At 42.0% G+C, this 14114-nt stretch overlaps 1 protein-coding gene across 3 annotated transcripts in view; it reads left to right on the top strand.

The window, feature by feature from the left end:
- Positions 1–13782, top strand: part of slc45a4a (solute carrier family 45 member 4a) — an 81047-nt gene extending 67265 nt beyond the window's left edge. For all 3 annotated transcript variants that reach the window (XM_084739133.1, XM_084739135.1, XM_084739136.1), the window contains exons 5-16: positions 4607–4786; positions 4992–5182; positions 5289–5475; positions 6173–6616; positions 8216–8487; positions 8587–8748; positions 9100–9199; positions 9304–9384; positions 9469–9599; positions 10771–10839; positions 10940–11094; positions 12202–13782. In XM_084739133.1, coding sequence (XP_084595259.1) covers positions 4607–4786; positions 4992–5182; positions 5289–5475; positions 6173–6616; positions 8216–8487; positions 8587–8748; positions 9100–9199; positions 9304–9384; positions 9469–9599; positions 10771–10839; positions 10940–11094; positions 12202–12403 — 2174 coding nt within the window. In that variant the 3' untranslated portion in view covers positions 12404–13782. The remainder of the gene's footprint in view (positions 1–4606; positions 4787–4991; positions 5183–5288; positions 5476–6172; positions 6617–8215; positions 8488–8586; positions 8749–9099; positions 9200–9303; positions 9385–9468; positions 9600–10770; positions 10840–10939; positions 11095–12201) is intronic.
- Positions 13783–14114: the final 332 nt, after the last annotated feature.

Raw genomic sequence — 14114 nt, 5'->3', positions numbered from 1 at the left:
CTCCCTCCTGCTCGACCGCTTCAAATCTAAGATGTTGGAAATAAACAGAGCTTATCTTTTCAATTTAGGGAAAAGCCTTCAGGGAGTGCGTCGAGCTTTGAAGCGCTTTTGACATAGTGGCCAAACCGTGTAATTACATCTCATGTGATGCGCTGCGGCCAACAAGATTTTTCCCCATAAACTCACAGCTAAACTCATCAGCTGTAAAATAGTCAATACAGTTCTGCCAGTCAGAGCATGAAAGTAGTAATTAAATTAATTAGTTGTCATTATTGTGGGGTTTAGAGGAGTTAAGAGCATCATCAGATTTTAAAATTGCAGGTAAGATGTGAAAATGTATTGTTGATGTTTTCACTGTAATGTACTTTTTACTGTATTCTGTTATTTTAAGTAATTTGCACCTCTCATAAGGAGATTACTTTCTTTCTTATTTTGAAACAACATAGCAGAACATGTCAGGAAAGCAGCAATAGTATATTAGGACCATTATAGTTAAAAATAATTAAATTAAATTAAATTAAAAATGTGTTGGAGAGGGACTATGATATTCTGAGAAAAAACCTCAGAATTTCCAAGATTAAAAACTTAAATTTCTGAGAATAAAAATCATTCTGCAAGGTTTGATCAGCCTCGTGACACCACATGATGCCAAATCTTGCGGTGTATTATACCTGCGGTGTATGGGAAATGACAGTTGGACTTAGCAATAAGGAAATACTTCACGTTGCGTCCTGTTGTACCAGAAATCTCATTTGAATTGCCTGCAGGTGTAACCAACCAGCGATGTATTTGCATCTGTCTATTATGATCTAGCTCCTGAAGCAAAACATGCATCACCTCATCCAAATCAGCCACGTTATACACAAAACAGTATGCCTGTTTTGGATGAGATGATACCTTTTTTGCATCAGGAGCTACTAAGGTCGGATCAAAACCTTTCAAAGAGAAGTAATTTCATTTTCATTTATTTACTCTGAGGGATAATACACGTTGATCGACAGCTCTGTAAATGTACCAGTGTTGGCCAGAAGGCTAATTTGCAACTGTTGTTCCTCAGTCTGATGCTAAACCGATCATTAAAACAATAAGGGAAATATAACATTTAAGGTTTGAGCTGGAGAAGGCAAAACAAAGTTTAAAGGAGTAAGGCAGCATCAAACAAAGAACATGTAACAATGTGGTTCCTTAACCTTTATTTTGGAATTTTTCCTCCCTCTCTCCCAGCATGATGCTTCTTTTTTAACCTAATAAACCGTTGTAGGAAAGCAACATATACATTCAACAAAACCAGACACACACACATCTCTTATTGCTGCCCCAAATAACAACAAACAACATTTGTAGGAAAGTTGGAGCCGTACATGCAGGACTGAAGACATGTGGCACAAAAAATGTGTCAAACCACTTAAACCATTTCTGGGAAACTGCAGAACATGAGTCATCATATGAACGTCACATTTCAGAAACAAAATGTGTTTTTTTTTAATCAAATAAATAGTTGATTTATATGAAAATGCTTTATAGCCAACATAAGCTGAAGGCAACAACAGTAAAACCGTCATGAAAAGTGGTTAATTTTCAAACTGATCTGTCTCTGTGACTAAAAACATGTTGGCCTAAAAATACAGAAGTTTTCTTTGTGCCATCTGCTGAACGCTGTTATCTAAACCACCCGAGACTCTCACGACCTCAGTGGGGATTCAACCCCAAACTCAAACTAATGCGAACCCTTTGGTTGTACCCAGCATGCACTTGGGCCACAGAGGAATTAAAATAACAGGACAGAGAGTTGAGAGCTGTATTTTTGCGCTGGTGTTGCCCTCAGTCTGACCCTCAGATTATTACATCATCCAAATGTCATTCCAAGGACATACTGTATTCATCCAATCCAATCAAACTTATTGATCAACTTTCACAGATATTGATCTTCCACTTGTTATGTCATGAACAGTATCTTCCTGTGCACATGTAAACATACACAAAAACAACAGCAGTGTAAAGTTTTCAGACTCTCCTCATCACAAAGTAACACAGCTGAGAAAAGTAATTCTGAGCCACTGAAGGTGGGTGACAAGAGACAAAAACAGTTCAATTGAGCAATCAGTTATAAACAGCTGATCAACTTACAGTGTAGGACTCGTCGTCACTTGTCAGTGTCGGCGGTTAATGTTTCTTGCAGCGTCCTTGCAGCCCTGCAGGCAGCCGGCCTGAGCTTTGAGTCTGGGGAGGGAGGAGGTTGCGGGAGAACAACTTGCTTCAGGCAAAAATCATATATTAAACAGCGATTCAACCTATTTAATACACTGTATATGGCTCCGGATATTTGAACCGCAGCACTCATTTTTGAACACTAGGGTCTGCAGCTGAATGATTTTGAAAAAATGCAAAAAAAATTGCGATTATTTTGACTGATATTGCAATTGCAACATCTCTGGACATCTCTGCCTCATGACGTTCAATAATTTGAAAGTTTTGTGACACATTTTGCCTTTAACAAATATTACACCTCCTGTGATTTAAAAATTGCAGGAAGCCATATTGCGATTAATTGCGCAGCCCTACTAGGGTCTCAAATATTTAAGAAAACTAAAAACTTTGCATGCATCTATGTAAGAAAACTTCTTCTGCTCTTCTCTGAGTGACCTCTTCAAGCTGACCTTTAATCCTCACATCGGTGCATCTCTACTCAGTTGCAGCAGTCACACACATAACATAATAGAGTGAAAATATTCTATATTCAGATGGGGAGTAGATGTGTGACAAAGTACAGAGCAACAATAGCTGACTGGGTCTCAAGATGTCTGTAAATAGAACAAAGTGAAATGAATTGTCAGAGGAGTTATAAATAACAAGAACGAGAGTGTGTGAACTGTTTTCAGTCAGCAGATTCTATTCACTTCTATTCAAATGTATTTTGTTCTACCCCCATTCTTCTGCAGAGAGAGGTTGGCACTCAGGTCGTTTTAGGGCACTAGCGTGTGTGTGTGTGTGTGTGTGTGTGTGTGTGTGTGTGTGTGTGAGAGAGAGCACCTTGCTAGCGGGGTTGACCTGGGAAAAAAAAAACTGGCCTGCATCTGTGTGGGAGAAATAAGAGATTAACAGAGAGAAAGAGTACGTTTCCATGGTTGTATATATATGAATGTGTGTGAACAACGTAGGGTGACATGGGAAACCTGTCATAACCTGCGTGTGTGTGTGTGTGTGTGTGTGAGCATGTGTGTGTGTGTTGACATGGGAACACAGGAGCAGGCAGTTCACAGGGAAATGCTTCCTGTTTGCTTCCCCCTTTCCACCAATCACAATTCACTTCCTGTCTGTCTGCCTGGCTAGTGAGTAGTACCGTTCCATTGTCCCACATGCACGAGTACACACATGTACACGCACACACACACACACAGACACACACAGACATACACAGACATACATATACACACCCTGCTTTCCTTCTATGAATGTTTGTTTCCCCGACATTAATGGATTTCAGTTTGTAAAGTCATGCTGCGTCACACTGTCTGATATATATCTCTCTTTTACACACACACACACACACACACACACACACACACACACACACACACACACACACACACACACACACACACGTATATTCAGCTTTACTAAAGCTTTTTCCCATGTCACAATGTGTTGCTTTCATCCATTCATACAGTTTTTCTCTCAGACACACACACTGTGCAGCTCGAGGGGACGACTGGCCCACAAATGTAATGAGACACACAAGGTCACACACATCAAGCAAGCAAAGCAGTATGGGTAATGTGCAGTGACCCATTTGTGTATGTCTTTGTGTTTGCGTTGCGCAGCTGTTACAACTCACGTATCGGTTATTGATTGCATGTGCAGCTCTGACCCGGGTTACATCAGCACAACAGTTCCAGATGTTTGTGTGTGAATGAAGAGAGTGTTTATATTATTATTAATTAATGGCAAAAAGATTTGATTTTATGTATACTTTCTGCACATGTGCCATTATTATAATCTTTCTGTTGATCTTTGTTGGTCTTTTGTTTACCGTCAAACACTTATCAAAAGACGTGTGTACATTTGAAATGATTTAATTTGTTCCCATTTACCCATATGAAATATTTTCTCAGTAATCTCTTTTTAATGGATAGTTTATTTGAAGTGGAGTTGTATAAGGGTTTGTATAATGTCTGATAGCAGGGTAAACTGGTGAAAATATTCTAAATATAGAGGCGGGGGGGTGGTGGTCGCCGATTGACATCTACTGTAAATTATACACTGACTAACCCCACTACAAATAATCTGAAATGTCCCTCTATAACATCTGGGCAAATAAATAAAAATCTATGTCCATGGCTTGATACAATTAGACATGATTAGTGGGAAATATATGTTGTAAATTTAGTAAACTGACCATTTAAAAACTAAACATGGACTATTTCCATGTAACAGCTGTCATACTTTATATATAAACATTTAAAAACACTGTTAAAATAAAAATGATCTTTGAATTTAAAAAACAACCAAACAGGTTTCACTGTTGTTTTTTTTTATATTGTGTAATGACAACAAACCCACATTTCATAATTAAAACTCTTCGTCCATTCTTGTCTTTCTCCGTCAGGTTTGTCGATGGGCGACGAGCAGGGGAGACAGCCAATAGGGATCGTTCTCACTGTGCTGGGGGTCGTGGTGTTGGACTTTTGCGCGGATGCAACGGAGGGACCAATCAGGGCGTACCTGCTAGACGTAGCAGACGCAGAGGAACAAGACATGGCGCTCAACATCCACGCAGCCTCAGCAGGTATCGCTGACATCTGACAAACACACACTACTTACTTGCTGTTTCCATTTCTTCTTCCTCTTGTTTTCTACATATATATACATATACAGTCAGAAATTACAAAATTTGTGAACTCTGTGTCATAAACTAGGAACAACAGGGAAAATGAGATGAGGCACGGTCTCTTCTTTAAGTCTAAATCCGTCTGTTTTGTCCATGCGTGCAGGTCTCGGTGGTGCGGTCGGCTACGCTCTCGGAGGTTTAGACTGGACGCACACCTTCCTCGGAGCAGCCTTCAAGTCCCAGGAGCAGATCCTGTTCTTCTTCGCTGCCATCCTCTTCTCCGTCTCTGTGGTGTTGCACCTCTTCAGTATCGAGGAGCAGCAGTACTCGCCCCAGCATGACCGGCTGGACCAGGTACAGCACGCATGTGTCTGTAAAACACGACTTTAGTCAAAAAGAAAAACCCTAAGATTTCATTTTGACGCCACAAAACACTGTCCTCTCATTGTCCTCTCACCAGGAGAGTCCAGATCGCACCAACCACCAACCGTCGGCCAATGGCAGGACTGGACTTCTCGCCCCCAAGCTGGAACTGATCGGCGAGGATGAAACGATGGACAGCTACGACCTCTACGACCCCTACAGAGACGACCAGTCAGAGCGAGGGGATATGGACATAGACTTCCTAGAGGTGGAGCTTGTGAGAAGTAAGTTCACAGACTCTTTGCTGAATCTGATTTACATGTTTTTATCTTCATATGAAAAGAAATCTGGCAGTGGTCGCATGGAAATATCTGTTCTGTGTTTCCAAAGCTTAAAGAGATAAGAAAGGAAGCAATGACGCTCATTTCTTTTTCTTTTTTTAATTTTTTTTTTTTTATCACAGCTGTTACTTAAAATATAGTTTGGAACCATTTTTATTAACTTATATCCTAATCAGACAAAAACATCTTGTGTCTGTGTCTCTGTTCTGTCCTGAAAATAGACACTATTAGTGGTATTATAGGCTGTATCTAGATCAGTGGTTCTCATTCAGAGGCTATTACAAGTCTGCAGGTTTTTAACTACACAAAACAAAACAGATCTGTTGTAAATGTTGAACACAGCACTTGGCCTTTTAGGTTTTTACTGGAAAGAGTTGTGAAACTTGGATGCCATAAACAACAACAAGACAACGCAAATGAACCTGAAAATGAATTAGTACGATAAGAAGGAAACTGGGATCATAAAGTTTGTGAAGCTAGTAAAGCTGTGTAGCTGTTTTAGTTCCATTAGCTGGTGCTCAGAAAATAAAAACGCTGTGTGGATCACAGGCTCTTACTGGTTCGCCTCCCCCTCCTTTCTCTCTCCTTCCACTTATTTCTGCATGTCAGTCTAATCAGTCCTCTTCTTGTCTGTCTTCAGGTAAAAGTGACAGCGTTCTCGCCATGGCAGACGCCACTTTGGACCACCTGGACCACGACGCGTTCTTCCTGTGCCACCTGGAACCGTCCATCTTCGCCGACCGCCTCTCGCCCTATCACGGCTCGCCTCCTTCGACCTCCTTCTTCCACCCCAACCGCAACACTCCGCCCCTCCGGTTCGGCAACATCAGGCGCAGCAGCAGCTCAGGAAGTCAGGACCTGCTCCGCCTGCAAACCAACAGCCACCTAACACACGCCCCCGCCACCAGGATCTCCCGCCTCTTCCTGGAAAATGATGACGGTCAGGAGGCGCTGCTGAACAACCAGCTCAATGAGCAGCGGACTCTGAACGGGCAGCTGTTAGCCAGTGGAGCTAATCCTGACAGAGTTAATGCTAACAGGCTGAGCTCTAAGGGACAGGCACATCGCGCTGGAATGGTCAAAGGTCAGTATTTTTATTTGTTTTCCATCATCAAATCATCACTTGTGACCAATTAGAAGTGTGTCTGTATCTGCAGACACTCTGGCCTTTGTCTGTATTTTCTTATTTTCTCCTCTTTTGCTGCGTTTGTGTAACCTCCAGCCAATGCAACGTGCAGGCTGAGAGTTCGGGACTCTATAAAAATGGAGTAACCAACGCTTACATCACTGTCTCTCTCTTTTCCTCTGACTGACGGGACACAGCACAGGATTAAGGCTGTATTCACACAAAATCTGACGGTGTGCCGAGATGTGGGCGGGTTTATTTGTGCAGCAGAACGTAACCGCTGTGAAACAACCAGAAAATATTGGTTTTATTTCACTGATTCACTACTTTGTTCTCGCGCCATTCAATCTCTGCCTCTCTCTCATTCGTTGAGCAGGAGAGGAGGGGCCAACTTTGAAGGGTGTGATAACAAACAATCCTGCATATTCTACCTTTAAATAAATATATGTAAAATACAAAATTAGACAGAGCCAGCATATTTAAGCTAAGCTAAGCTAACCAGCTGCATTTACAGTATTCTGCACACTACAGATATGAGAGTGGTTTTGATCTTCTCTTAATAAGGTGACATCACACAGAGGAACCTCTCTTCTTCAGCAGCTCACGAGCAGAGCCGTAGTTAGCAAGCAGATTTGTTTCCTGCAGTTGTGACTGTGAAAACCTGCTGAGGGACACTAATACGGGCTGTCTTTGACCCCTGATGTGTGTGTGATGGACATGCATACAGCCGGGCAACACCTGTTCACCTAAAGTTTGGAAATAAATACACTCCTAACCTCAAGATTCTCTCACTGGAATCATTTCTATAGTGTCCCAACCTGTACCAGTTACCGAGATTACAATTCCTCATGTATATTTGATGCAAATATGCAGAAACTGAAAGATCTTGTTGGTATTTGGGGAAAAAAAATTAATGCAAAACACACAAAACCTTATTAATCAAACTTAAAAACCATTACGAGGAAACATGTCGTTCAGTCCAGAAACCGTATCAAAACAGAGCTCACTGTCTTCAGACTGAACGTGCCCCTCGTGTTTCAGCATCGAGGTTTGTGCTGGTATCTAACGTTGATCGATAAGCTGCAGATATACCAGCCACCTCCTCACAGAGGAGATGAAGGGTGATATCAGTGGCTGAGTCCCGCACCTGCCAGGTGGAAAAGATGCACAATGAGAATGGAAAGATGTCTGACTCTATCTTTATAAGGGATAATGCACAGTGTGCAGATCCTTCAGGATGATACAAGACTGCTCTGCTTTGTGTCAGGGTCCTGCATCACTCTGTCAGGGTTTATTTCACAATAATGAAATTAACTCTGTACATTATCCCACTTACATGGTTATTTAGAAAAAAAAACAATAATTTGACACAAAATATAAATTTAAAAATGATTTTATTGCTCCTGCAGAATCTATGGTCCCAACCACAGGAACGGTCTGTTAGACAGAAATAACAGACCTTACAATGCTGCAATTGACCAATCACAATCAAGTATTTAACAACACTGTGTAATAAAGAAAAAACAATAAATAATCATTTAATGTCTCTTATTCCAGCTGCCAGTACTGGAGCCCCCATGCGGCAGCCACGCCACCGCCACACCTTCTACCGCCAGCCGTCCTGCACCTTCTCCTACTACGGTCGAGTCGGGAGCCACCGCTACCGCTACCGCCGGGCCAACGCTGCTTTTCTCATCAAGCCGTCCCGCAGCATGAACGACCTGTACGAAGTGGAGGCCAGACACCGGAGGAGGAGCCGACAGAGGAACAGGCACCGCAGCGGGAACACCAACTCTTCCAGCGGAGACACGGAGAGCGAGGAGGGAGAGGTGAGAATGAGATTTTTTTTTTTTGACTTGTAACCGTGACAACCATCTCGCCCTGCAAGGTAGGATAGGATGTCGTCTGAGCTCATCTCCTCTCCTCAGGTCGAGACCACCGTGCGGCTGCTGTGGCTCTCCATGCTGAAGATGCCTCCGGAGCTGCTGCGACTCTGCGCCTGTCACCTGCTCACCTGGTTCTCCATCATCGCCGAGGCCGTCTTCTTCACCGACTTCATGGGACAAGTCATCTACCATGGAGATCCAACCGTACGAGAATCAGACAGATAAATAATATATCCCTACACATCCCTACGACCCCCTTCAATTATTTTAATGGAATGAATGCTTGTTCAAACCAATCTGAAATTTCAGAAAGAGACGATTAACAATGCAAAACACACTGACATTAATCATTATTTGACCTGAAAACATGTCCTCTGCTGTATTACATAATCTGTAACAAAACACTGACATAAATTAATAAATCAAAACCCAACCCGGAGGTTTTCATGGGTCTCTCGTGTGTCATGTCAAGCTGTCTCCAGCAGGTTCAACCCTGAACTCCACTCTGTCTCTAGTTAAAAACTAAGCCTGCTTTTTTCTCTCTCTTTCCCTCAGGCTCCTAGTAACTCTACTTTGTTGGAAAATTATCACAAAGGAGTTCAGATGGGATGTTGGGGACTGGTTATATATGCTATGACTGCCGCTACATGCTCAGGTAATCAGAGGGACGCTAACTGCCTTCAAGAAAACAAACTCTCTGAAAGAATAACACATCTTCACATTTAGATCTGGACTAATCAGTTAACTAATCTTTTCCAGCCATCCTTCAGAAGTACCTCGACAACTTTGACCTGAGCATTAAGGTCATCTACATCCTGGGAACGCTTGGATTTTCCATTGGTATGAACCGTTTTTCAGTAAAACAATAGAACAAAAATAGATGTGAGCAGCTAATCAGTCTTTCTTTTTTTTCCCCTTCCATAGGAACTGCTGTCATGGCAATCTTTCCTAATGTTTATGTTGCCATGGTGATGATCAGCAGCATGGGCATCATCTCGATGAGTATCTCCTACTGTCCTTATGCTCTGCTGGGACAGTATCACGAAATAAAAGAGGTGCAGACAACTTTATTATCCTTGTTTGTTTCTTTTGAATATGCAGCATTAACCTGCTTTATGGAAAGAAGCTTTAGTTTACATCAGTGTTTGTTTACAAATCAAAGAAGTCTTTAAAGTCTGGTGACATTTTAGACTTTTCTCACGGAAGGAAAGACCAAACCAAACAATTATTGAAAGACTGATACTAAAGAGTATTGCTTAATGTACAGCATCATGTTCCTCTGTGATATAGAGATGCAATGTTTTTATTAAAAACACTCAATGAACACTGTACTTTATTTTGATGCTGCTGTTAATATTCAGTAGCGCACCATTTGTGTATTAATCCACAGCAGAAAATAGTCCAAATGCACCATTTACTCCTATTTGAGTTGCATTTGCTAAAAACCTACAGCGCCCAGTAGGCTTAGGCCATATTAAGGTATTTTAGAAATCCCAAAGATATGAATAAAATTATCAGAAACATAGAAGTTGCTGTTTTTTTTATTGATGGAAAATAAAAAATATTATATGAAATTAATTTGTTACATGTGGAAGAATGATGTGGAGGTATAAAAGAAAAAAAAATGTTTTGTAATTTCTGCTCTATAGCTTTGGTCTCCTTGCTTATTACTTAAATATAAGTAGATATGGAATTATGAAAATATTTCCACATAACTTTTTTTTAACATGACTTTAAACCCTGGAAGACTTGTCTAAGAATAATAATTGCATGTTAGACACAAAGCATTGTGATATATACTACCAGCTTTTAACAATTACTGTCATATACTGTATACCATGGTGAAATATCAGGAAGGTATTAAGGTATGTAGAATAGATACCACCCAAGCCTAGTGCCCAGATGATTGAGGAAAACGTTTTGGCCTTGTTTTTTATTTTAAAATTAACCGTTATGTTTGCGACTCTTCTTACATCTTCACTAAAATTCTTACCATTGTTCTCTTTGTTATCGACTGGTTCTTTTTTGAAAGTCTAGCAAGGTAAAGATGAATTCTTGCAACTGTTACATACATCGATTTGGTATTTTAGTTAGAGATGGCAGTAAAAAACGTGAATCAGGGTGAGCTACGCTTAAGAGAAATTGTTTATTCCTTTTGCAACATTTTGTACCTCAAAGCTGTTTTTCCAATATGTAGCTTTCATTAACTGTGACTGTCCTCTGCAGTACATCCAGCACAGTCCTGGTAACTCCCGGAGAGGCTTTGGCATCGACTGTGCCATCTTATCCTGCCAGGTGAGTGTTTGAATTGTTTCAGTGAACTTGTCTCATTATGTGTGCTATATAATGTCCTGAAAAAGACCACGCTCTTATGTAATCCTTTGCAATTTTGCAGGTGTACATCAGTCAGATCTTGGTGGCCTCAGCTCTGGGCGCTGTGGTGGAAGCCGTCGGCAGCGTCCGCGTCATTCCCATGGTGGCCTCTGGAGGCTCGCTCCTTGGATTCTTCACCGCCTGCTTCCTGGTCATTTACCCGACTCCAAACAGCCGGTGAGAAAACCACCTGAGGCGTGTTCAGTCCCGACAAAAAGTCTATTTAAACCCTGTTGTGTTATACAAGCTCACTCCTCTTACAGCAGGGTTTATATACACGTCTCTGCTGATTGGATAACGCAACCACCAAACAAAAAAAAATGTTCCTCAAAGTCTGTTTCACACTGTTTTGAGGAAACGTTGTTCAACCACGAAACGGCGAACACCATTTTCAGATTGAATACGCCCCTGGTCACTTGCTGCCGTTAAAGGAATAGTTTGATATTTTAGGAAATACTCTTATGACTTTTGTGGCAAGAGTTGGATGAGAAGAAGGGCAGGAATGTTATGGAGGCCATGAGAAAGTGCTCGGGCGAGCAGGCGAAAGAAAACACTGACTTGACTTTTATGATATGCTGCAGTTCTGTGGTTTATGCTGCAGACTGGAGTCTGTAAACAGTAACAAACTGCTAGATCAGTGTTATATACGCTTGTCACCTCTATGAAAAGTTTGATTGTGTAGCTGGATGCGCCATCTCTCACTGTGGAAGCACATTGGCGCCAATATGATGCAATAAAAGGCACTATAAGTCAAAGTAACGTGTTAGTACATCTAAAAAAGGAGTTAGTGTATCAGAATAATAATAAAAATGATTGTTAACAGTTATGTTAAGTTAAATTCATTATTACCACAGTCATAAAATCATTTGGCCAAACATTTGGCCTTGTTTCCCCGGCATTTGGTCTTAATGCCCTCAAAAAACTGACAACACCAATGAACAACTGGCCTTGCACCTAAAATCATGAAATTCCAAGCCTGCTGGACAGTAACTATGAAGCTAAAGCCAGCAGCCAGTTAGCTTAGCTTAGCATAAAGACTGGCCATGGGGGAACACAGCTAGCCTGGCTGTCCAAACATAAACAAATTCCACCTGTCAGCACACTTAAAGCTCTGTTGTTGTGACTGTTTCCAGTGTTTAAGCTAAGCTTTTAGCGATCTGCTAAGCTAACTGGCCTCTGCCTCTTAACAAGAAAAAAACAACAACAAATCAACAAAAAATTTGAACTGTTCCTTTAAGCCTAAAATACAGTTTTAACAGCTGTGATTTTGATTCTGACTGACAGGGAGTCGGACTCAGCCAAAGCTTCAGAGAAACGGGCCTTGACGACGCTGGAAAATCCCAACAGCAACAAAGTGGCTGTTACCGTGGCGATAGAGAAACCCAGCTTCCTGAAACTCAACAAGAAGGGCAAGGCCACCACCACCACCACCACCACTGCCACCACCACCACTTCCTGTCACACGGAGAATGAGTCTACTCTGTGATTGGCTGGTTAAGTCTGCGGCAGAAACAACTAAAAATTCACTATTACGGTAATCGCTGATGGAAACGCGTGAGGATGTGCCGCCATCCTCATCGCGCTGGAGTTTACGGACATAAAGACAAGAGAGGAGGGCGGCTGGCGTGAGTTTGGTCCACTCCCGGTGTCTGTTCTTGCTTTGACCGGCTTTTTTCTGATTCGGCGTGTCTTTTATTTGCTGAAGAAAACAACTCGATCTGCTGTGGGACCAGTGTTGAGACCAGACCAACCCATCCCTGCAGGAAAGCGTTCTGGTCCCAGTGACGTTCCAGCCGTCGCCGAAATTCCTTCCGCTTAACCCTCACGGACGTTTGAGTGATCCGCCAGGGTCGTCCAGAAGTGAGAAATTTATTGGTCTTGGTTTTGTCTCTCAGGGCCTCTGGGAGGTGCTACTGAGCAGCCGCCTGGACAGGAAAACTTCAGGGGACTCACACACACATTTAATACATCCACGCACACACACACACACGCGCACCTCTTCATCTGATCAATCGAATGAACACCTGAATAAAGAACGTTAACGATGAACGTAAGTCCTCAAAGCTGCAATCATTCAAAAATGCTGAAAATTGTTCTTCCTTGCTGTGGGATCGGCTCGATCGGGTCTTCGCTCCATGAAGCTGATGGACGGGAGTGTGTGTTCACCAAAATAAACCCGACGACACACTCGGCTTCGTGTGACTCTTACAGCACTCTGTGACAGTAGCTTTAAGACTCTAGAGACTTTTGGAAGTGGCATTTCTGAAACTAAGAGCCCGAAGCCTGGTTCCTGGGGGAAAATTTATTGATCTTGAGTCCCCAATTTGATTGCGAGTGTTTTTTCTTGTTTGTTCTTTTTTTTAAAAAAATCGCCCTCCTCCACATGGCTGTCAGGAGCGCTTTAGCCTTCACTGCAGGGCAAAAATTTAAGAGCATGAGCATAAAGTTGTCTGTATATTGAGAATCAGAAATACAGCAGATGTGTATTGAGTGAAAGAAAGAGCGTAGATGCAATATGTGCAGCATACAGGGCATTAAAATCCCAAATATTATTTTCATGATGATTTATCGAGGGCCCAGAATGATGCTTGTGTTTGTTTTGAATAATCAGACATGCTGCATGTTGAGAGGAACAGAAAAGAGAGAAACCAAACAGTAGCGGAGAAGAGAAGAAAGATGCAAAGTTGATCTCCGTTTCTTGCTTAAATTTTTTTAGCTTTGGAAACAGCTGTTGGCACCACGTTTGTCACTAACTGCACATTAGCTGAGCCATTGTTGAAAGAGTGTGAAATAGCATTCGGTCAGAAAAGCTTGTTTGAAATCCACTTTTATCCACCGATGGAAACCTAGTGCTAGATCTGGGCTGGGGCTTTAGGGGTTTGTTGGATTTCTTTGTCTTACGACACCAGCGGGACGGAGCTTCCTGACACTCTTGTGCTCCAGTGGATCCAGTAACTCTGCCAGTAATCGTCGGAGTCTGGACTGGGATGACAGAGTGTTAGAATGGATCCTGGAGATGTTGGAAGAAAAAGAAAGTAAAACAAGTAAACATTGTGTATCCAGAGCCAGAGAAAATTAATCCTTCAAGTGCTGAGTGTTAGTCGCCTGTAGTCTCGACTTCAGGCTTGTTGCTTGAGCCTCGTTGGAGGATTTACACTCCTGCTTTGCAGCAGGTGTCTTGGTCGTTACATCTGTGT

The sequence above is a fragment of the Lutjanus erythropterus genome, chromosome 16 (genome assembly GCF_056507025.1).
Source record: "Lutjanus erythropterus isolate fLutEry1 chromosome 16, fLutEry1.hap2, whole genome shotgun sequence".
Classification (NCBI taxonomy): domain Eukaryota; kingdom Metazoa; phylum Chordata; class Actinopteri; order Lutjaniformes; family Lutjanidae; genus Lutjanus; species Lutjanus erythropterus.
The sequence above is the reverse complement of the archived record's forward strand: the minus strand, read 5'-3'. Positions and strand labels throughout refer to the sequence as shown.